Here is a 25,380-nt window from a genome sequence, read left to right on the forward strand (position 1 = left end):
TAGATTTTACATGGGTTTAGAAGATCTGTAGCTGCCCAGAGGTGCTCACATTTCACATAGCATTATCACTAGAGAACTATAGTTGACAACCAATTCAGAAGGAGAACTAAGCACCATACATCAAATAACACCCAGATAGATCACCATACAAACAGTAAGATAGGAATCAGGTGTATAAAAAAAAACACACAAGATGGGGAATAAATAACTTCTCCTAGATAAATAAAATAAAACAGCATACTAGACAGCACCAAAGACTGTGGCTATGACTTTGTTTTTGAAACTTTCTGCCTTTTTTCCCGAATTTATTTCTGTTTTTAACTCTGTATTTTGCCATCTGGCTTACACAAGAGCGGTTTCCTGTCTGACAGTATGCTACCCCCAGGCTACTGAGACCTTAGCATGTCTAGTTCTTTTTACATCTCTGGGAACATGTAAGTTCCCTTCAGGTAACATGTAAGTGGAAATGTGACACCTATACGCTTTCTCAGCAATGCTCAGTGATGTCTAGGTATTTCACAAAGGTACAATGATGTAATTACTGGAAACGCCCATTGTTCACAATCACTTATAAAGTCTCTCTCCTTCTCGTCTTTGTACAGACTCTGTTAGCTGTTCAAGGAAAACAACTTTCAGAGACCGGGAGACAGTAGACCAAGGCTTCAGCTTATTTAGCTTTAAGGTAAGAGATTGTAAGATTAATAGGAGGTAGGAATATCTTGTATTATTATACATACTGCAGCTCTCTATGGATCTAGTTGTGTCACTCTCCTGCCCATAGACGTAGCAGCATCTATATACATGGCCAGCCTTATGTGCAGGTATGGAAAAAGTAATGGGAACATAGTAGCAGCAAATTAATTCTGTTATTATCTTTCAGATTTTTACAAGAAGATGTCTGGATTTACACGACTAACAGGTAAGCTTGGATCACGCTGTATATGGTACAACACCCAAACCTAAATATTTAATTAAATTAAACCTTTGAGATTGCTTAAAGCAAGCCACTCCATTCAGACTGGGGACTCGGGCCCTTTCTAATGATCATTGGGGTCCTGTGAATATGTAATAAATATACTTAATAGAAAACAACTATGTTTATATTATTAGTTTATGCATGTTGAAGACTATACAGTATATTAGTAAACTAACTCTGATGATTTTAAACCATTTAGTTAATTTATTTTTATCTGATTACAGAATTCTTGGAAATAGGATTCCTACAGGCTGATACACTAAATGTGACAATTAGGAATATGAACAAGGACCCTCTGAATGCTTACCCAGAAGAGTCTATTCTCACTTTCAACTCAGATGTAGAAGGTAGATTTCAGTTGTCTGCTGTTTTTTTCTTTTTTTATGTTTATTTCTTTTTTTGTTTCTTTTTTTTTTATGAACTTTTTCAGGGCTGGGTGATGGGGGATGTAGATTTGGTAAGTGCCCCGGATCCCCATCCTCAAAAGTAAAATTGTTTGTCTGCTTTTGGGGAAAGCTTTTGAGCGCTTGGCTTGGCGCAGTTGTCCTGTATTCTGTGCAAAGAGTTATGAGACATGGTTGTAAGAAAACTTCATTTATTCCAGAAAATGTCATGGGGAATGCAACATGTTTAATTAAAATCTTTAAGAAAATCAAGGGCAGCACGTTTCAGCTCTCTACCTAGCATCTTTGGCAAGTCAGACTTGAAAAAGACGCTAGGTAAAGCGTCAAAATGCAAAGATTAATCATATAATCCTCAAGAGCCTTCAGAAGGTCACTGGCTGCAGTGGGAGCTTCTCGTGACTGCGTCGTAGAATGATATCAAGACATGGAAGGACCAGCACCTATTGAATAACCCAACTAGATCAAGCATCTAGGGGGTAAATTACCGGGATTGAAGCTGTGAGCATCAGCTGTTATTTACAGCCAGCACCAATGTCGGAGGGAATACAGAAGAAAACTGTAACCCATACAAAATGCTGAGCAAGATTTTTTCTGTCTTGCCTTTTTAGACATATGCATCACTGATTATAACCATTTTTTGCACCTGAGTATGGTGGCATGGTTTAAAGGGAACCTGTTAGCTTTTGGACCCGACCTGAGGTGCAAATAGTGTGATGTGGGTGAAGGTGCCCTAGTAATTATGATATCTGGATCAAATTCAGTGCAATCTGTACTTTCTTACAGTAAAGAGGAGTCAGAGAGAAGTTGTGGCTTAGCCTTACTCCCTCCTACTCCCTCTTCTCTTTGTGTAATAAAACCACGCATCCAACGCCTGCGTGGCTGTTGTAAAGGGCCTGACAATTCTGCATCTGAAACCCATATCTGGGAAGAGTGGGACATGCACATTGAGTTTCCCAACTGAGGGGATTGGCTGCAGCTGCTCGGCGTATGTGTGTCGCCCTTCCAGACTATGGGCTTAGAAAGCAAGACACGTGGCCCTTTTCATCAGTGGCGTAAGATAACTTTTTGAAAAACGCCATGCGCACTAAAGGCCTTGCTTGAATTATTATACAAAAACGGGAAGGAAGAGGAAGCCGCAATGAGGTGTGTCACCAGCACTGAGATACAGCTCCTTTTTGACCCTTCTTTACTGTGTGAGAGTACAGATAGCGCGGACTCTCCTCCACAGATTGCTAACACAAAGGTATCACGATAAGAGATGAGCTAACCAGGTTCGGGTTCGAGTCCATCCGAACCTGAACGTTCGGCATTTGATTAGCGGTGGCTGCTAAACTTGGATAAAGCTCTAAGGTTATCTGCAAAACATGGATACAGCCAATGACTATATCCATGTTTTCCACATAGCCTTAGGGCTTTATCCAACTTCAGAAGCCCCCGCTAATCAAATGCCGAACGTTCGGATTCGGATGGCCTCGAGCATGCTCGAGGTTCGCTCATCTCTAATCACGATCATTAGGGAACTGTCATCATCAACACACTGTCAGCTGGTCGGATCGGGTCTGATGGCTAACAGATTCCCTTTAATGTTTCAATAATTTTTATTGAGAAGTTTTTCAAATTTTTTAACAAGTAAAACAGCACAGACACAACATATGCAATGCGTGGGATTGTCCTATATAGGACATCAACATAGTCCAACCATCCAGTTTAATATAAAGAGTATGGCTATTGAAGAGTCCATGCCACAGGAGGTGGAGTGTCTAGCATCTATGTGAAGTAGTATGGAGGGTGGGCCATACTCATTGCAGTCCATGTCATCCCGAGATCATCAATGTCGACGGATGGTTGCAAATGTAATAAGATCATAAAGAAGTAACCATAGGTCGTAAACGTCCGACCAACACAACAAAACAAAACAGGTATGGTAAGTGAATTTTCAAAAATTGGTAGTGGCAGTGGAATCAACATGGAACCGAAATAAAATTTGCACATTCCCGAACGGGTCACGAGGCAAGTGGTATAGGAATAAGAGTGAAGTCTCCAAGCTTTTATTTAGACAGCATATGTATTTAAGAGTGATAGAGATGGTGTTTGCAGCCCTCCCACAGCAACCATGTGTATTTAAGGGTTTCACAGTGTGTCTAGAAAAAGATATAAGTCATTCTAAAGCATGGCAATGTCGTGTGTCTGCGATCACCTCACCTATGGATGGAGTGGCAGGGTCTTTCCAGTGACGAGTTATCACTACCTGGGCTATGGTTAGAATTTTACATACCAGGGGCCTAACCAGTGGTGGCACTGAATCTAAGTCCAAAAATAGTAAGGCTTGTGCAGCGGTTAGTGTCAGGGTGAGGGCTGTGATTTAACATAGTAGTGTGGAGACTGCTGACCAAAATGGGGTGAGTTAGGGACAATCCCATAGAACGTGTAATAGCGAGCCCGTCTGTCCACAACCTCGCCAACATAGTGGGGAGCTGTTGGGAAACAAAAGGTGTCATTTCTGGGGGTATAATACCACTGAACAGATTCCCTTTAGGCTATGTTCACACTACGTAAAAGTACGGCCGTTGTTGCTGATGGCAACAACGGCCGTACTTTTACCGCGGTGGAACAATGCCTGTTGTTCTATGGGATCCCGGCCGGAGCGTACACACATCGTACACGCTCCGGCCGGGATCCCATACGCCGCCGCAAACAACTGACATGTCAGTTTTCTGCGGCCGGAATTCAGTGAATTCCGGCCGCAGAAAGCCCTGTCAGTTCACACAGTGAAGCGAGCGGCTCCGGCCGCTCGCTTCACTGTGCGCTATGGGAAGCTCTGATGTGGGCGCGCGCTGATGTGCATCAGAGCTCTGCGGCCAAAAGGATCATCCGGCCGGGGTCACGGAACGGCCGGTCTCTTACGTAGTGTGAACATAGCCTTAAAGTGTAAGTGTAATTTCAAAGAATTTTGCTGAAAAAGTTACAAGTGATAAAATCTGCCCCCGGCAGTGACCAACACATACAGTATCTAGACAGCAGAATCGGAGAGAGCCAAAGAGGAAGAAAGGAGTCAGAGAAGTTTCGAGCTCATAAAAACCAGAACACTGAAGCTGCTAATCTTTCAGCAGAAGTATTTGGGTGGATCCAGAAACACCTGGTAAAATGTGTGCAATAATACAGAAACTAATAGAAAGTAGCTAATCCTATGTGATCAATGTAATCCAGAGCCCAGTAAAGACCTACAGAAGAACAGCAATCTCCTATAGTCTGCTTACCTACTTGTGCTACCAGAGGTAGGATGGAAAGAAAGACAAAGGGGACAACTTGTATAGTTAGGCTGTGTTCTCGCAATTTGTGTATACTGGTGATTTGTATGACTTTTGGGGGGCAATACAATACTTTAATAAAAAAAAATTCCGGACTTCTCCTTTAAAGGCCCACCACAATGTACCCCAACGGATTTACTATTTTTGGATAATCAAAGGAGAAGTCCGCCTCGACCACTGACTGGCTGAGCGGGCCTGACATATCATGTCCCAGATCCCACTTAGACCTTGAATTAGCCAGGGAGGAAAGAGCATGTTGTTTTGTTCACCCATCTCCTCCCCGGCAGTTGTGGGGAAAAAAAGACTTCTTCTTTAAATGACAGAATGTTTTTTAACCAGTCACGTATCTTTTGGTTGTAGGGGAAAGAGCAAAAATGTGCATGGACATGTACATAGATGTTTCTCGGCGCAAGAAGGGAGTACCAGTGGTCCTCAGCTGTGAATTAAACGATAAGACTTACCTTCTATGTGTGGAATGTAATTCAGTTGTTCTTAAGGTAAGATCTGGTCCCACATAAATATCTGATACCTAAATATTACTAATGTACAGCTGTTAAAGAGTACTTGTCATCAAAAATAACTTTTGATGTCATCAGACATACAAAAAGACAAAAACTGCAACAGCTCCCTGCTAATGGCAAGACGTAAACCCAATACAGATATGAAAATCGCTTAAAGCAGCACCCCCCCCAACTGCATGAGAATGTAGTTTTAAAAATACTAAGGCTCTTGGCATACAATTTGCAAATAGTGTGTACCATCCCACTACAGTAAGGTGGCCTCATGCTCAGGATGGAACTGACACTAACTGTGGGTATAAGCAGTAGTGGATTACAATACTGCAGGTCAGTTTCGGGCGGTAGCCCGGGGTCCTGAGCTCCTGGGGGGCCCATGGCCACCCAAACAGACTTTTAGTGGTGTATTGTCTTTTGGCTACAGTTCTCACAAAGGCGTATTTAGAAAAACAGAAACACTTTCCAACATGTTCCTATTTTTCCAAATCCCCCTATGTGAGATGCTGTTACCATTACTCTGGACTTGGAATTTATAGTCCCACTAGGACACTGGGACGGGTAACTATTGCATCTACCTTTGCATTGATCGACTTGATGACCGGAGGGTCTCAGAGGGGAAGTGCTATAGTAATTCTCTATTCGGACTGGCTACAGTTCTGCCCTGATTTGCAAAATATTGCTGCATCAATTTTGCACAAATAAGGGCATCATGACGTTATCTATCCAGAACTATGAGCAGTACGCTAGTGCTGCCATGGTTACAGTGGGGTGGGTGGACCCAGGCTTGGTGAACAGCCCGGGGCCTATGGTAAAGTTAAACCGCCCCTGGGTAAAAGCCTATACTCTGGGCATGCAGGATCCAACAAATGTTGGCCCAAATAATCCCCAGGGTGTGATGGGTGGAGTCCACGCCCAAGTAGAGGCAGCCACTCCTCTCATCTGCAACACACAAAAAAAGACAAAAAAAACCTTGGTCAGCTCTCTCATAAAACCTTACGCGCTGGGCAGGACCACGTTGCTATGGCTGAAAATGCAGACACACAAAATGGAAATCGCTAAAAGAAGCCCCCCAACTGCTAAAGAAAATAATCCTAAAAGTAATGAGCGTGCACTTCACCCATCCTACCCTGGGGATATTTTGGCCAGCATTAGTCGGATCCTGCATGCTCAAAGTATAGGCTTATCATAGCCCAGCAGAGGCCACAGTTAGTGTAGATTCAGTCCTGTGCATGAGGCCTTACCATGGTGGGATGGTACACACTATTTGCAAATTATATGCCAAGAGCCTCATTATTTTTTTTTTTATATAACTGTATTTTTATTGAAAAGATTTTGCAAATTTTTAGCAAAGACATAACAAAGGATTACAAAACATGTATAGAATAATATACAAAACAATAGGACAATGGGGCATCAGTAGTAGAAAACATATCAGGCACGGGTATAAGGTAACAGTGGTAACAATTAGCTCTGACATGATCATAATGGTACAGCGTATTTCTACAGAGAAAGGTAGCATATGAGGATAATGCAACAGCTGTCAGCAGAGGGGAAATTACCGTTACTCATGGCCCAGGTATGGGATTATATCCTAACTGTAGCCCAATAATGAAACCCTTTGACACACATACAACACAGATAGACTGACACAGGACTCAATACAAAGGAGGTGAGGAAAGGGACGGGAGGGGAGGTGGGGGAGACGGGGGGACTAGGGTCTACTGCCAGAAGAGGAGGTCATATCAAAGGTATCCCACGGAAGCCATACGGATTCAAATTTATCAATGGCATTATTAAGGGAAGCAGTAAGCTTTTCTAGGGATCGCAACTCCCGAATTCTGGTAAGCAAACATGGCCGGGAAGGAGGGGACGTTTGCTTCCATGCACGAGCAATCAAGGACTTGGCCGCCGTTAGGATAGTAAGTAATAACTTTGCCTGCTTCTTCCGGAGGGTCTTCGGGAACAAATTCAAGAGACAAATTCCTGGGTCCCTATCAATGGTAGTGCCCAAGACTGTCGAGGCCAACCCGCAAACCTCCACCCAAAATGGACGGATAAGGGGGCAATCCCAAAATATATGGAGGAGCAACCCCACACTACCTGTACACCTCCAACAAAGTGGAGAGATATTATTATTTAGCTTATGGAGGAGTTCCGGTGTATGGTACCACAGCATTAACAGCTTATAGTGGGATTCCTTATATGTGGTGCAGATAGAGGATTTTGCCGCCCTCTCCCATATCACAGCCCAACATTCTGGTGGGAGCTGTCTGCCCAGTGCTGCTTCCCACTTATCCATGTAGCGATGTCTAGCCTGGGAGCCATCAGAGGGTGAATTAAGAATTCGATAAATATCTGATATCAAACCAGATGTAGAAGTGCCCCCTCTCACTAATTGTTCAAAGGCAGATGGTTTCGAGACTATGAGGGATCCCAGGCGAGACAGCATAAAATGGCGGATCTGTAAATAGGTATATTGCTCTGAGGACGGTAGTTCAAATCTATCCACGATCTTATGGAAGGGGAGAAGGGTGCGTGTAAGCGGGTTTACAACGTCAGCGAACTGGAACAGCTTTTTGGAACCCCATAGCCTAACTATGTGGGACTGTAAACCAGGCTGGAAGTCGGGATAAAGAAGGAAAGAATTTAGGGGGGGCGTCTTGGAGTAAAGTTTGAATTTAGAGGAGCAAGTGGACCAAATATGCAAAGTGAAGTTAATGGGGCCAAGTAGATTTAAATGGGAAGAGGAAGGCGGAGAGGGATGCCAAAGAAAGGAGTTAGGATGAAAGGGCGCTAGCCATAGTTTTTCAATCTCGGCCCACTTCTTATAGGCCAGGTACTTAGACCATGCAGTAATTTGTCGTAAGTGAGTAGCATAATAGTAATGTAGGATATTTGGGACCGCAAGACCTCCTTGTGTTTTACTACTCATCATAACCGAAGCTGGGATACGATGGCGCCTTGTTGCCCAGATGAATTTAAAAATGTCCCGTTGTAATGTTTTTATCTCGGAGAGGGGTATGCGAACTGGAAGGGTCTCGAAGAAGTAAAGCAACTTTGGGAGTATCGTCATCTTGACCGAAGCTACTCTACCCATGAGGGAGATGAAATGGGAGTTCCATTTGGACAAAAGGGCCCTGAGTTCTCTAAAAAGAGCAGGATAGTTGGCTGCATATAGAGAAGAGTACGTAGGTGTAAGATGAATTCCTAGATATTTTAGAGAAGACTCAGACCATTTAAACCGAAAAACAGATCGAAGGTGTGTTATTGTGGATTTGGGGAGGTTAAGGGGCATGATTTCGGATTTAGAGGTATTTACTTTATAACCAGAGAGTACCCCAAAGCGGGAGAGTAAGGCCCTAAGCGTTGGCAAGGTCGTATGAGGGGACGACAGGGTGAGAAGGACATCATCTGCGAAGAGCATAATTTTGGACTCCTTGCCTCGGACCGATACACCACGGATGTCTGGGCAATTCCGGATGGCCGCCGCCAGGGGTTCGATACAAAGGACGAACAAAAGAGGGGAGAGCGGGCAGCCCTGGCGGGTGCCATTCCGAACTGGAAAGGTCCCAGACATCATATGTGGGAATTTAATGGCAGCAGTGGGTCGTGCATACAAGGCCTCAATCGCAGCCAGAAAGGGTCCCCGAAAACCACAGCAACGGAGGGTCTCGAACATGAATGGCCACCCTAGGCGGTCAAATGCTTTCTCAGCATCTAAACTAAGTATCAGGGCCCTCTCTGACTGCTGATTGACTGCATCAATGATGTCAATGGCACGTCGAGTGTTGTCCCCCCCCTGTCGTCCAGGCACAAAACCTACCTGGTCAGCATTGATAAGCGAAGACAGCCAATAACCTAGGCGGGTGGCAAGTAGTTTTGTAAAGATTTTAAAGTCTGAGTTTAAAAGGGAAATAGGCCTGTAATTGGCACATTCTAAGGGGTCCTTTCCAGGCTTGGGGATAAGTGTAATGTATGAGTGGGACAGTGTTGTGGGAATAGTAGAACCCTGCATAAAGGAGTTAAAGAGTGAGAGAAGCCGGGGGGATAACTCAGAGGAAAAGGTTTTGTAGTAAAGGTAAGTAAATCCATCTGGCCCAGGTGCTCGTCCCGACGGGAGAGATTTCAGTACTTCCGAGAGCTCCTCTTCCGTAATAGGCGCATTTAAAGTCTCCAAGGCATCTGCAGGTAGGGTCGGTAAGTTGCAGTCAGACAGGAACTCTACGATGCGCTGAGATCGAGCAACCGGGTCAGAGGGTAGGGTAGAGGGTAAAGAATAGAGATCAGTGTAGTATTGTAGGAAGAGGGAGGAAATATCAGCAGGGTTATAGTGGAGTCGCCCACCGGAATCCCTAAGGACCTGAGGAGACTGAGCTAACGCCCTATCATTTAGCATTTTCGCCAGTAGCGTGTGTGCTTTGTTGCCCTTCTCATAGAATCGCTGTTTAGAGTAAACAAGTAGCTTTTCAACTTTAGAGAGTGACAGTTCCTTCAGACGGGCTCTCGCCGCTACAAGTTTCCTCAGTGTCCGAAGGGAGGGGCATTGGGCAAGGAAGCGTTCTAGGGTCTGAATGTCTCGTTTAGCATTGCACATTGCCAGCTGGGAGTCTTTCTTCTGTCGTGAGCTAAGGGCTATGCAATGTCCCCTGATGACAGCCTTATGGGCTTCCCACAGGGTCGATTCAGCGGTGACTGTTCCACTATTTTCTAGAAAATATGTGGCAAGGCATGATTTGATCGAATCGCGGGAAAGTGGATATTTTAGTAAGCTCTCATTCAAGCGCCAATGACATTGGCGGGTGGGAGATTTCAGACTTTTGAGGCATATCAACACCGGGCCGTGATCCGACCAGGAAATCGGGTCGATAGAAGCACTTTCGAGGAGGCGCACAGTAGGGACATTGCCAAAGAAGTAGTCAATTCTAGAGTGTACGCGGTGTGGGTGTGAATAAAACGTGTACTCCCTCTCCGCAGGGTGGTCAATACGCCAGAGATCAAATAGATGGTGTCTGCGGATAAGCTTACGGAATTCAGCTGACAGCCTTGCCTGATCAGCAGGTACTGGACGACTCAAAATTGAATGTCTATCCAACTTCTCAGAAAAGGACAAGTTGAAATCGCCTCCCAGTACTCTGGGGGCTGGCGGGTATTTTGTGAGTTTATTGAGCACCCTGCGGAGGAAGGGGATTTGGTATTTATTGGGGGCGTAAACATTACAAAATATAAGGGGTTTCCCATGTAATTGACCTTCCACTATAACAAAGCGACCTCCCGGATCCGAGAAGGAGGAGGAGATTTGGATGGGAAATGAGCGGGAAAAGAGAATCGCTACACCAGCTCGCTTAGAGCCACTAGATGCGGCTATGACTGTGGGGAAGGTATGCTTAGCAAAAGCAAATGTAGCATCCCTATCAAAGTGGGTTTCCTGGAGGAACGCTACGTCAGCCTTTGCTTGTTGTATTTCCCTTAAAGCTAATCTACGCTTTACATTAGAATTAAGGCCTTTCACATTCAGTGTCACACACTTAGCCATAAGGATAGTATGCTGTCACGACCAAGCGAATGTGGTAGCTTACCCATCCAGAAGGTATCTTACGGCTGGTAAGTCCTGTCTGTGTCATGACCTGTAACGTAGTCTCTTCGGCAGGAACCCTAGAGAGGAAGGGAAGGAGACAAAAGGGAGGGGGAGAATCAACAAAGACAACATGAACACAAGACAAACAAAACATGAACCCCATAGGGTTCAGAGCACTCGGCTCAGGTCCTGGGTATATGGTGCCAGGAAGTGGGGAAAAACAGAAAAAAGAGCGGAAACTCGGTGTGGAACAGAAAATTAGACACAACCAATAGGTTGAGCAACAGGATCCCCTTAAGGGGGGGGAAGGAATCACCAATAAAAGATATATGATGATATATATGATGATACACAACATCAGGTACGGAACTCAGGCCATCCAGCTATGGAGGAACTCTATAACTCTAAAATAAGCCAGGTGAAAGTAACAAAGCTTCTCGGCAACAGTGTGAGAGGACCAGCAGGGGACCACATATGTCACGCCAGGTCCTTGCAGGGGTCTCAGGGAGCATTAGGCAGTTCTGCCCCTGGGTCGGGTCCAGAATTTCCAGAACGAGGACGTCTCCTCTTCTGACGTGTAGACTGCCACACAGGCGGAGGAGGTGGGGGTGGGGGCGCAACAGTCCAGTCCGAGATCTTGGGAACCGGGATATCAAGTAGATCACAAAACTTCTGGAGGTCTGCTAGGTTACGTAGGACAGCGGATCTGCCATCCCTACGAGCAGATAGGGCAAAGGGAAAGTTCCACCGGTATGAAGCGTCATAATCCCGTAGAGTGGTTAGGAGTGGGCGGAGGAGGCGGCGCTTCTGCAAGGTTATCCATGACAGATCGGGGTAAAGTTGTAGTGACGCACCATCAAAGTCTAATTCGCGGAGAGAGCGTGCCTTTGCCATAATTGCATCTTTGATGGTATAGTCATGTAGGCAACAAATGACATCTCTCGGTGACCCATTGGTAGGCTTAGGCCGAAGAGCTCTGTGAGCCCTATCAAATTTAATTTTGTGACTGGGTGATTCGCCTAGTATGGTGTTAAATAGACCTTCTAGAGTGTCCATCAGGTCTGTATCTTGGGTCGCCTCAGGGAGACCCCGTATGCGGATGTTGTTGCGCCTGCCCCTATTATCCAGATCTTCAATATGGCGCTGCATGTCATCAAGAGCAAGAGCCTGGGTAGAAACAGTGGAGCATAAGGCACCGATGTAGTCCCTGGTGGAGTCATGGTCATTTTCAAGAGTATCCACTCTCAGGGATATATGCTGTAAATCTTTCCGGACCTCCGCAATTTCCACTCTACAGGCCTCCTTCACCTCAGAAATCAGGGACTGAAAGTCCTGTTTAGTCGGCAGTTGAGATAAAATGCCCTGTATCTCTCCCTGGGACCTGGAGCCCACCACAGAAGTCTCGGAGTCAGAGTCAGTGTGAGGCCAGTCAGCTTCTCTTTGTGAGGCAGAGCGGGTATTGGGCTCAGATGACTTAGACGCCATTGTCTGTCCCCCCCTCTTCACCCTGTCCCCTTTCTGAGATTTAGTAGTGGCAGCCATCATGTACTGTGATATACGCTGCTGGCCCTTTAAGACTGAAGGGTCTCTAGGCAGTGACCCAGATATGGTGGGGGGATGGAGAGGTATATGTGGGCTGAGGTCCCTATAGATCTCCAATGTGCCGGAGTGAGTACCTGCGGTAGTAGGAGAAGACCCAGGGGGGACACCGGTGGAGCTGTGGCGTAGGAGAGGTATGCGGTGTAGGCCGCAAGATGGCGGCGCCTCACTTCTTCTCCCAGTCGCACTTGCGGCCCTGTGCAAGCTGGGGCGGCTACTGCCGGACCGCTCCGTTCTCCGGAGGTTGCGGACACGGGACAAGCTGTGGGTCCGGCCCGATGCACCTCCCGGACCGTCAGAGGCAAGGAGGACCCGCCGCCACGTGTCACTAGGTCTGGGCCGCAGCACCACTGCTGAACGCGCGGTGTCCGGGGGGACCGTTGGGGAGTCGGGGTCCGTCTCCTGGGACTTACAGGATGGTCCGGGGGTCTCCCTGATCCTCCTCTCCATACACGGGGGTAAGTCGCCGGTAATAGCCTGTGTTCTAGCTGCAGATGTAGCTGGATGGCCGGGAGCTCTCCTCCTAAGCTGCTGCTCTCATCGGCGGTTCGCCACGCCCCCGAGCCTCATTATTTTTATGACAATTTTCTTTAGCAGTTGGGGGAGAGCTTCTTTCAGTGATTTTTATATCTGTATTGGATTTATGCCTTGCCATTAGCAGTGAGCTGTTGCATTTTATGACTTTTTGTGTGTCTGCATTTTTAACCATACCAACATGCCCCTGCCTAGTGTAAATGGTGTTGTAGGAGAGCTGACCAAGGTTTTATGACATCAAACATATCAAAAGTTATTGATTACAGTGGGTCTCACAGCTGAGACCAGTTCTGATTGGGAGATATAGCCAGGGAGAGAGTGCCGCAGCCTTGACCTCTCCTTCTCAGACGTATCTCCCTAATGGCTTATTCCAACTATAAGCCTAAAAACTATATGGCCGGAAAAAGTGGGCGGACAGGGAGTGGATTGCGCTGCTGCTGTGCACTCTTCCCAGCTTTATCTCCCGGCTACAGCAGGTCTCAGCAGTGAGACCCACTGTGATCAATAATAATTATGTCTAATAATGTCTAATGACATTATAAAAAAACACTAAATTATATTGTCATTTTGTGCCTGCTTGTGCATAGTTTGAGGTATAATCTATATACCTTGTTTACATGTTAAAATCTTTTGAGTGTGTTTAAGTACACTCCAATTGTGCTACTGTATCCCAGTCTACTATATTTCCTATTGCAGTGTATTATGTATGTTTAATATGTTTATATGATGAAAAATAAATAAAAATGTAGATTTGAAAAAAAAAGTTACTTTTGATGACAGGTACTCTTTAACAGGGTATTCCCATCTCAGTTAAGTTATATGTGTAGGACATGAAATTTGCCTTCTTCTCCTGATACACCTACTCTTTCCATCCCATTGCTGACAGCTTGTTGCCTACGTTACCGGCCACTGCTTTGCTCTAAAAGCAGTGGTTTGGCTGGTATGTACACTTTGGAGGGAATTTATTAAGACTATCATACAAGTACACTGGTTTAACATATTAACATAAAGTCCCATTTCCGTGCTCCATAATGGATTTACTAGTGGTTTTCACAAGAATCTGAACCTTTTTGTGCCAATCCGCCCACATTATAATCCACTACTGCCCCCCCCCAATGCTGTCCCCAATAAACGCTGCCTGCCTCCCCTCCCTGCTGGCCCCAATAAACATAATGTTTGGTCCCTTGCTGCACAGAGGATGTCAGGAGAGGAGGGGGCTGATCTTATAGGGGAGGACACAGCAGCACAGAGGATATCAGGAGAGGAGGGGGCTGATCTTATAGGGTAGGTCACAGCAGCACAGAGGATGTCAGGAGAGGAGGGTGCTGATCTATAGGGGAGGTCACAGCAGCACAGAGGATGTCAGGAGAGGAGGGTGCTGATCTTATAGGGGAGGTCAGAGCAGCACAGAGGATGTCAGGAGAGGAGGGTGCTGATCTTATAGGGGAGGTCCCAGCAGCACAGAGGATGTCAGGAGAGGAGGGTGCTGATCTTATAGGGGAGGTCGCAGGGTCCCAGCAGCACAAAGGATGTCAGGAAAGGAGGGTGCTGATCTTAAAGGGGAGGTCCCAGCGTCCCAGCAGCACAGAGGATGTCAGGAGAGGAGGGTGCTGATCCTATAGGGGAGGTCACAGCAGCACAGAGGATGTCAGGAGAGGAGGGTGCTGATCTTATAGGAGATGGTCCCCCTCTTCCCCCCCTTATAGCTGGTCCCCCTCCTCCCCCTTATAGATGTTCCCCCTTTCCCCCCACCCCCCTTATAGATGGTCCCCCCTCTTCCCCCCCTTATAGCTGGTCCCCCTTCCCTCCCCCCTTATAGATGGTCCCCCTTTCCTCCCCCTTATAGATGGTACCCCTTCCCTCCCCCCTTATAGATGGTCCCCCTTTCCTCCCCCTTATAGATGGTCCCCCTCTTGCCAGCAGATAACACAAAAAAAAAAAAACACAACTCACCTGCCGTCCGTTCCCCCGTTGAGCATCTCTCCTTCTGCAGCCTCCGGCTGATGTGCGGCTGCCGGGGGTGTCCCGTCCTATCCCTGGCAGCGCGCGCATCAGAAAGCTCCCCGTGCACCGGAAGTCACAGCCACAAGCGCACGGGGAGCTCTCTGATGCGCGCGCTGCCGGGGATAGGACGGGACACCCCCGGCAGCCGCACATCAGCCGTGCAGTGGCGGATTATAATGTGGGCGGCGTGGCATGGGTCCCCCCGGAGCCTCGGGTCCCAGGCGGCTGCCCACACTGCCCATATTATAACCCATTACTGCTACCAGAGGTGATGGAAAGAAAGACAAAGGGGACAACTTATATAGTTAGTTCTCACAATTGGAGACATTTATCAAGACAGGCGACAGCTAACCCAGCCCCTAGAGAGAAGATCACATGTCCTGTGACTACAAAGGGAGGGGGGAAGAGGGAGCTGAGCGTGGTCAGAGTAGAGGATTTTAGACATGCAGAGGGGATAAGAATGAGAAAATAAGGGAAAGGGGGCAAGATATGTTATACATGTATATTAGAGATAGGGTGGTATTGGGAAGGGGGGCTTGTTTAGAATATTGTTTTTGTTACCTGGATAGCTCCTTTAAAGACCTAGTAAGTGTTATGTGTCATCTCAGTGATGGACTTTGAACTTCTCTATAATAAAATATATGGGAACAGAATTCCTTGTTCTGTGTGTACAGTGTATGGGAGACATCATAGAAGCTAGTCTCCACCCATATACAAGTTATATAATGGGAAGAAATAATGCTGCTCCTCATGCAAACACATGGCAGCCTATCCTGAAAACCTACCTGAAACTGCAAAACCGTTCTAAGACCTAGCACCTGTTTTATCTCATCTCAGTGCCAGACTCGCACCTTATGCTACTCAGTGCTGCTCAATAATGTCTCAATACACACACATGACAGCTTATATTGAAAACTTACCTGACCCTGCAAGTATTTTTTAGACAAGTATGGAATATCGATATCAATCACTCATAACATTTCATTAACAGGAAAGTGAAGTGCCAGAAAAAATCGAATCAGAGACCAGTGAATTTATCTTCTACAAACGTGAACTCTATACTGAGTGCAGAACTTTTGAGTCATCAGTGGAGAGTGGATATTTCCTTGCGTGGAATGAAGAAGACGGGAGTCTGGGACTACGGCCCTATGATCAAGATGAACTTGATGAATCTGCAGCTTTTTACTTAAGTAAAAGTTTCCTTTGTGTTTAGTTAGATACAGATGATGGAGAGACACTTGAGCCTATATCTAAAAGGGTTAAACTGAACAAACAAAATAAAGCAAACCTTGCTTACTTCCCTGCTCCCCCACTGCTTCTGTTCCAACACTGATTGGGTCCCCCAACTGGTAGCTGGTCTTGACACACAAAGAACACCTGCTCAGCCAATCAGAGTCCACAGCAATGACCTACCAGTGCTGAGTGAGCATCCCCAGCCCTTTTCATGTGTTGAGACTAGGTATCGAGAAATGAACATTATTGGGAACCCGTGCAGTGTTGGAATGGCAGTGGCAGGAGCATGGGCAGGTAAGTTAGGCTTGTTTAAAAAAAAAATTAAACCAGTCTGCTTTAAAAAAAAATAAAAAAATAAATAAACTGAAAGACAACCCCTATAATGTTAACCTATTTGTGAGGAAGGCATAGGGTGCCTTCATAGTAAAATAGGTCAGTGTACAGTATTAGTAACTGTACTCACTATATATACTGACAACAGCTCCCTGTGTACCTCATAGAGCTAAAATCAGACTCCCTTTCTCCAGGCTGGGGTGCCCTGCTTTGTTTTGTTTCTGTCCATACAATGGCTGGCATGGAGGAGCATGTGACCATGCCCCACCCACTGTGTCCTCCATAGACATATACAGGCTCAGTGGTGGCGGGACATGGTCACATGCTCCTCCATGTCGGCCATTTTATAGACAGAAAAACCACAGAGCAGGGCAGCACAGCCTGAAGAAGGGGAGTCTGATTTTAGCTCTATGAGGTACACAGTAAGCTGCTGTCAGTATATACAGTGAGTACACCTACTTTTTTGACGTCTGGGGTAAAAACGTCCGTTATTCAATACATTGTATGCATTGGACATCCGTCTTTCCATTGACTGCAATGCATTACCATTGCAGTCAGTTAAATCGCGGCAAAAACGGATGTTTTTTAAAATAGCAAAATCGGACGCATTTTAAATATTTTTGACGTTGTGTGAACATAGCCTAACTGAGTAATATTAGGGTAGGAAATAGACTCTAGCTTAAAATATATTTATTCTCAAGACTTCTTTTCTAAATAAGTGAAAGGTTATGTTCACACTGAGAAAAAAAAAAAAAAGACGTCCGTTTTTGACGCATTTTAATTGACTGCAATGCATTGAAGTCAATGGAATGACTGACGTCCAATGCACTCGGTGGATTAAATGACGGATGTCGTCTGTGCGGACATCAAAATAATGATCATGCCAATTATTTTCGGATGTTTTTTGCAAACAGTGGATGTTATTTTTAAGTTCCCCACACAGTTTTTCTTTTTTCACCATCCTTTCACCCTCTTTACTATTAAACTCAATGGACTTTCAAGTAAAGACACATTCAAAAACCAATTAGTCCGCCCAAGCAAGAATAATGTACAAACAGCTGCCATTGCACCAGCCTCAGAATGATGAACGTCATTTTTTTTCTTTTCAAAAACGGAGAGTGAAACCTGTGTTAAACATAGGAAAGATAAAACTCTTGTACTTACAGGCACCAATAAGAGGAGATTAGGAGCATACTACAGTATATTTACTAAGAAATACAGTGTATACATGTGTCTTTTGACCAAAGGCTGAAGCCAGGATTAACCAACTGTGTGTGTGTGTGTGTGTGGGGGGGGGGGGGGTTGGGGCTGTCTAAAGCATTGTCACCATGCTGTAAGAGCTGGCGTAAGATATGATGTAAGGTCCACAATCTTTCCTTAACATGGTACCAATGTTAGTTAAGGGATTTGTTTGGGGGAGGCTATAGCTTTTAAAGGGGGATTTCATGGTTATCAATAATTATTCATTAACTTGAATTACTCTCAATTGTGTGTGATCTTTCTGTTTTATTAGGCCGTGTTCACACATGGTATTTTTTTTCCTTTTTGCATTTATGATGCGTTTTACAGCAATTTTTTTAGCTACTTTGCATTTATGATGCATTTTGCAGTAATTTTTTTTAGCTATTTTGCTGCAAATTGCACAATCATAGTAAAATAGTGCCATTTTTAGATTGGCACAAAAACGCATCATAAACACAAGAAAACGCCATGTGTGAACACAGTCTCAGTCTAGTTAGATCAGTCAGTCTAGTCTTTTTCTATAATTGTAACTTTACAACCAGACCATATTTTCTTAGTAATCAGTGCAGAAATCCAGGTATATTCAAAGGGTTTCCTAATAACTCTATTAGGATATTTTATTGTAGGCGTTAAACATAGTAGTTACCACAATAAGGTGCTGCACTGTTATGCGTAATTTATATTGCTAATGTATTTCTAACAAAGTTTTTTCTTTTTGCATTTACAGAAGCTGTTAGACTAGAGGCTTTTAAGGGGGTTCCAATGGCACCAATCCCATGCCATTTCTGGAATAACCATAATGACTTACTCATTGCCCACCCAGAACAGTCCGTTGTCAAATTTGAGCCAGAGGCACATGTTGAAGGTATACTTTATTCTCTGTTGGTGTAAACATTTATTTGAGAAGCATAAAAATATTTAAAGCGTAACTGTCATTTCAGGGTCATTTTTTTAAAAACATTAAATATCAACAGTACAAGCGATTTTAAGAAACTATGTAATAGGTTAAAAGAGTTTCCTTCTGGACTGAAAAAGCAATCTCCCAGCCTCCCCCCTCACTTCAGAAGAAGCAGGATTTCTGTCTCCATTATGTGGCTATGGAGAGGGAAGGGGCTGTTAGGAGTGACTGAGCACGGAGCAGTCCTGCAAAGCACAACACCCTGCAATCTTCTCTCAGTAATTTCATAGATAAGCACTGACCTTTCTGACACCTGAATTTAGCGTTTTAGGTGTCCAGAGAGTCTACAAACAGCTGACCTTCATGTCACCTCTTCCTGCTCCCTCATCTCCCTCGGCCCCTCCCCTCTCCATAACGATAGAATGGAGAGAGCAGAGCCCGTCTTCACTGGCTTCTCTGTAATGAAGACGTGTTTGCCTGATAATGCACAGATAAGAAGTCAGGGGGGGGAGACTGGGAAATTGCTTCTTGAGTACAGAAGGAGGCTTTTTTGGCTGATAAAACCTATTACAGAGTTTCTTAAAATCGCTTATACTACTGATTTCTGCAATAAAAAAAAAATATATGACAGTTACGCTTTAAAGGGCTTGACAGAATAACAAAAAAGTGGGGATTGACTGGTTTACATAGATTTTAAAAATATTTCTTATAGAGACCACCTGACCTGCCTAGGTCACTATCAACAAATTCCTAAACAAAAAGGCTACTACTGTTTTAAACAACGTAAATATCTTTATTAATGCAAATTAGAATAAAATCACAACATGGAGTAAAATTATGCACACGAGAGGTACTGTCCAAATACACAATGTAATATAAATAAGAGCAGTGCATCTATATAGAGTATTATAATATATTCACTGCTTATATAAAAGTGCACACATGAAGTCACAATAATCCCTGCAAAGTTGCATTGGCTTCAGTGCTCTGTACTACACTCACTGCCGGCCCGCTATTGCACTTAACCCAGATGAACAGAGTACAATAATCAATATGAGAAGATTCTCAATAACATCAAAAAGTTCAAATAATGGGGAGAAAGACAGTACCTTATATAAGCTGTGTGCTGCCACCTCTAACGCACGTTTCGCGTACCGCGTAATACTCTATATAGATACACTGCTCTTATTTATATTACATTGTGTATTTGGGCAGTACCTCTTGTGTGCATAATTTTACTCCATGTGATTTGCATTAATAAAGATATTTACATTATTTAAAACAGTAGTAGCCTTTTTGTTTAGGAATTTATAAATTTTAGTGCACTCCCAATTCTGCGCTGCGCACTCCCAATTCTGCGCTGCGCACTCCCAATTCTGCCACTCGCTGGTACAACCCATTCTTTAAACAATATTATCCTGTTAGAAAATGTCATGCCACAATGGTGCTTGTGGTAGAGGATTTTCAGCACAATATAGAGAAAGGTACCCAGCACTCACCAATAATTTCCATAATATTCAGTGCAGAAATGCATCAATATTTAAAGCAGTTCGCGTTTCGGCCAAGCATAGCCTTCATCAGCTTTGCAAAGCTGATGGAGGCCATGCTTAGCCAAAACGCGTACTGCTGTAAATATTGATGCATTTCTTGCACTGAATAAATTACTGAACCTATTGGTGAGTGCTGCATACCTTTCTCTACAAACACACTGTAGAGACCAGTTACCTAATAAGAAAACATTGGTGTGCAGTAATACATTTTAAGGAGGGCGTGTGAGCTCTCCAAAAAAGTCAGTTTTAGTAAACAATTTTAGTTCCTAAATTATAACAGTTTTAAGAAGCCATGTCTTAAAGGGGTATTCTGCTTAAAAATATATTTTTTTTATATGATAACATAACAAAGAGCATATTCCTACATCTTCCCGCTCCCCTTGTGTTCTTCTATAGCATTTTTGGGTCCCTAGAAAATCGATCCTGCCTCCACTTCCGGAACGAACTCGTCTGGGCGCTGTTCTGTCTTGGCACTGAAAAAGGAATTCAAAATTCATCAAAAAAAACAAACAAACAAAACAAATTCACATTAGACTTGTTTATGTGTATGAGGTCTATAAAAAGCCTCCCACTTTCTCCTCACTTGCTTTGGCTGCTACGAATACCCAAGAATAGTATCTTGTCTCACTAAAATGATGGCCGTCCAGACAGATAGCCAGGGTCGGACTGGGCCACCGGGGAGCCGGGGGATCCCCCGGTGGGCCCCACCCCCTCCTCCCTCTTGCAGGGCCCTTCCCCTAAGCCAGAGAGGGGCCTCCCGTTTGGAAGCTGCCTTATATCGGGAGCTCCCACACTGCTGGGGTGAGTTCAGCACGGCATCAGGGCCCGTTCTCTCTGTAATCATGGGCCCTCCCCTCCCCCTGCTCACCTGACTCCCTTACATCAGCTCTGGGCCTCAGCGCTGCCCTCTTCCTGCTTGTCACAAGATGCCGAGAGCAGCAGCAGCCCCCTCCATCCCCCTCCCCTCTGCAATCATGTGACTCTCCTGTTGCTGTGTGTGCAGTCGGTGCACAGGAGATGGGGAGAGGCTGCAGGCTGCCCGGCCTGGCTGGGAGAAGAGAAGATGGAGACAAGAAGACTGAAGCTTCCTGCCCTGCTGAACATGTGAGTGTGTGTGTATATACTTGTCTATCTGTCATCTGTGTGTGTCTGTACATGTGTCATGTGTTTATGCATGTGAGTGATATATATGTGTGTTTTCTATCATGTATATAGTGTATATTATGTAATGTAGTTCTATAGATGGTTTATATGTGTAATCTGCATGCTTTTGTATCTGTGTATCCATGTTGGTGAGTCTGTGTGTGTGTTAGTATGATTAGATGTAAGGTGTGTTGTGTCTGCATGTTTGTGTATGTCTGCAGTATGTCTATTTGTGTATATATGTATACAGTGTGTATGTCTGCAGTATGTCTATTTGTGTATATATGTATACAGTGTGTATGTCTGCAGTATGTCTATTTGTGTATATATGTATACAGTGTGTATGTCTGCAGTATGTCTATTTGAGTATATATGTATACAGTGTGTATGGCTGCAGTATGTCTATTTGTGTATATATGTATACTGTATGTATGGCAGTATGTCTATTTGTGTATATATGTATACAGTGTGTATGGCTGCAGTATGTCTATTTGTGTATATATGTATACAGTGTGTATGGCTGCAGTATGTCTATTTGTGTATATATGTATACAGTGTGTATGTCTGCAGTATGTCTATTTGTGTATATATGTATACAGTGTGTATGTCTGCAGTATGTCTATTTGTGTATATATGTATACTGTATGTATGTCTGCGGTATGTCTATTTGTGTATATATGTATACAGTATGTATGCCTGCAGTATGTCTATTTGTGTATATATGTATACAGTATGTATGTCTGCGGTATGTCTATTTGTGTATATATGTATACTGTATGTATGTCTGCGGTATGTCTATTTGTGTATATATGTATACCGTGTGTATGTCTGCAGTATGTCTATTTGTGTATATATGTATACTGTATGTATGTCTGCAGTATGTCTATTTGTGTATATATGTATACCGTGTGTATGTCTGCAGTATGACTATTTGCGTTTACATGTATACCGTGTGTATGTCTGCAGTATGTCTATTTGAGTATATATGTATACAGTATATATGTCTGCAGTATGACTATTTGTGTATATATGTATACCGTGTGTATGTCTGCAGTATGTCTATTTGAGTATATATGTATACAGTATGTATGTCTGCAGTATGTCTATTTGTGGATATACAGTATGTATAGCGTGTGTATGTCTGCAGTATGTCTATTTGTGTATATATGTATACAGTGTGTATGTCTGCAGTATGTCTATTTGTGTATACATGTATGTCTGCAGTATGTCTATTTGTGTATATATGTATACAGTGTGTATGTCTGCAGTATGTCTATTTGTGTATATATGTATACAGTATGTATGTCTGCAGTATGTCTATTTGTGTATATATGTATACAGTGTGTATGGCTGCAGTATGTCTATTTGTCTATATATGTATACAGTGTGTATGCCTGCAGTATGTCTATTTGTGTATATATGTATACTGTATGTATGTCTGCAGTATGTCTATTTGTGTATATATGTATACTGTATGTATGTGATGAGAAGTTCACACTTTGGAGGTCCAGTTGTGCAGGAGATCTGTGAGGCTTAGGCTCTGATCAGCTGAGGATTCTCACATCGAAGATGATAGGTGTTGTAGTTGATATAACAGTAAGACTTTAATCAATGGATGACGTGTTTCATCAGATGAGATCATCAGATCTATTGAGGATTCCCTTAGAAACACATTATCCATTGATTTAAATCTTACTCCTACGTCTACTACAACACCTATCATCTTTGATGTGAGAATCCTGACTCAGCTGATCATCGCCCAAGCCTCACGGATCTCCTGCACAACTGGGACCACCAGAGTGCAAACTTCTTCTCAACTATTGTACCGACTCAAAAATAAAGATATAAGCAGCAGACACAGACACAATTGGGATAATGCCCCCCTCACCAGACTGCACCCCCTCCGGAGCAGCAGCAGTAGTATCAGTGATAGGTAGGATTATGCCCCCTCCTCATCGGCCTTCACCCCCTCCGGAGCAGCAGCAGTATCAGTGATAGGATGGATAATACCCCCTCACCAGACTGCACCCCCTCCGGAGCAGCAGCAGCAGTATCAGTGATAGGTAGAATTATGCCCCCTCCTCATCGGCCTTCACCCCCTCCGGAGCAGCAGTATCAGTGATAGGAAGGATAATACCCCCTCACCAGACTGCACCCCCTCCGGAGCAGCAGCAGTAGTATCAGTGATAGGTAGGATAATACCCCCTCACCAGACTGCACCCCCTCCGGAGCAGTAGTATCAGTGACAGGTAGGATAATACCCCCTCACCAGACTGCACCCCCTCCGGAGCAGTAGTATCAGTGATAGGTAGGATTATGCCCCCCCTCACCAGACTGCACCCCCTCCGGAGCAGCAGCAGTAGTATCAGTGATAGGTAGGATTATGCACCCCTCATCTGACTGCACCCCCTCCGGAGCAGTAGTATCAGTGATAGGTAGGATAATACCCCCCTCACCAGACTGCACCCCCTCCGGAGCAGTAGTATCAGTGATAGGTAGGATAATACCCCCCTCACCAGACTGCACCCCCTCTGGAGCAGCAGTATCAGTGATAGGTAGGATAATACCCCCTCACCAGACTGCACCCCCTCTGGAGCAGTAGTATCAGTGATAGGTAGGATTATGCCCCCCCTCACCAGACTGCACCCCCGCCGGAGCAGCAGCAGTAGTATCAGTGATAGGTAGGATTATGCACCCCTCATCTGACTGCACCCCCTCCGGAGCAGTAGTATCAGTGATAGGTAGGATAATACCCCCCTCACCAGACTGCACCCCCTCCGGAGCAGTAGTATCAGTGATAGGTAGGATAATACCCCCTCACCAGACTGCACCCCCTCCGGAGCAGTAGTATCAGTGATAGGTAGGATTATGCCCCCCCTCACCAGACTGCACCCCCTCCGGAGCAGCAGCAGAGGCAGCACTGAAGTAGTAAAAATTATTGTGACTTTATTCACACCCTCTAGCGCGATGTTTCGTTTTAGCTCTGAGTAAGGCAAAACATTGCACAAGAGGGAGTGAATAAAGTCACAAGATTTTTGACTACTTTGGTGCTGTCTTCGCTGCTGAATTATTGTACCAAGTCTCCTGGTTCCGTTGAAAGGGCTGCAAGCGGCATCAAGGTGTACAAACCACCGCTAAAGTGACTGGCGGTGTTGGGCTTGTAGCATGACCGCCCAAGGTGAGCAGCAAGTTTAGCCACTTACACACATTTGTTCTGCAGTAATACGCTATGTGCGCCGCATGGTGTTCTCTCTCTTCTACTAATATAAAATGGCAGATTACATCTTAAAGCCATGTTCACACAACATATGTTTTGCATAAATCTTAGCTGTTGTTGCAATTTGCAATAACAGCCGTGATTTATGCAAAACATACGTTGTATTGGAATGAATGGAATCCCAGACGGCGCGTATAAACATAGTATACGCTGCAGCCGCACAAAAAACTGTCATGGCATTTTTCTGCGGCCACTAATAGCGGCCGTACAGACATGGCAGTTCACACAATGGAGCGTGCAGCTCCAGCCACACGCTCCATTGTGTGCAGTGGTGAATTCGGATGCAGGTGCACACTGGTGCACCTGCATCCGAATTCAGCAGAAATGAAGATCATCCGGCCAGTACTGCAGTACTATCCGGGATGATCTCCAGTAACACCGGCCGGTGTTATATCTGGTGTGAACCCAGCCTAAATCTAGGTTCACACACAGTATTTTTGCTCAGTATTTTGCCCAGTATTTTGCAACCAAAACCAGGAGTAGATTGAAAACACAGAAAGGCTCTGTTCCCACACTGTAGAAATTTAGTGGATGGCCGCCATTTAATGGCAAATAATTGGTGTTATTTTAAATTTTAACAGTGTGTGAACAGAGCCTTTCTGTGCTTCAAATCCACTCCCGGTTTTGGTTACAAAAAAATGACCAAGCTACTGTGTGAACCTAGTTGTGTGACACCATGCTTACCGCTTTCTTTCCACTGCAATTATAAAAACTTTTGACAACATGCAGATGTGTGAAATGTTTCGATCAGTCGGGTGTCAGTGCTGAGACCTCCTGTGGTGGCTAGAT

At 44.6% G+C, this 25,380-nt stretch overlaps 1 protein-coding gene across 1 annotated transcript in view; it reads left to right on the forward strand.

Moving 5' to 3' along the window:
• The first annotated feature begins 603 nt into the window (after positions 1-603).
• LOC138769485 (uncharacterized) overlaps positions 604-25,380 on the forward strand; it is a 28,650-nt gene continuing 3,873 nt past the window's right edge. The window contains exons 1-6 of the mRNA XM_069947998.1: positions 604-682; positions 881-919; positions 1,201-1,323; positions 5,049-5,185; positions 15,907-16,105; positions 18,451-18,588. Coding sequence (XP_069804099.1) covers positions 895-919; positions 1,201-1,323; positions 5,049-5,185; positions 15,907-16,105; positions 18,451-18,588 — 622 coding nt within the window. The 5' untranslated portion in view covers positions 604-682; positions 881-894. The remainder of the gene's footprint in view (positions 683-880; positions 920-1,200; positions 1,324-5,048; positions 5,186-15,906; positions 16,106-18,450; positions 18,589-25,380) is intronic.

Source organism: Dendropsophus ebraccatus, chromosome 12 (assembly GCF_027789765.1).
Source record: "Dendropsophus ebraccatus isolate aDenEbr1 chromosome 12, aDenEbr1.pat, whole genome shotgun sequence".
Classification (NCBI taxonomy): Eukaryota; Metazoa; Chordata; class Amphibia; order Anura; family Hylidae; genus Dendropsophus; species Dendropsophus ebraccatus.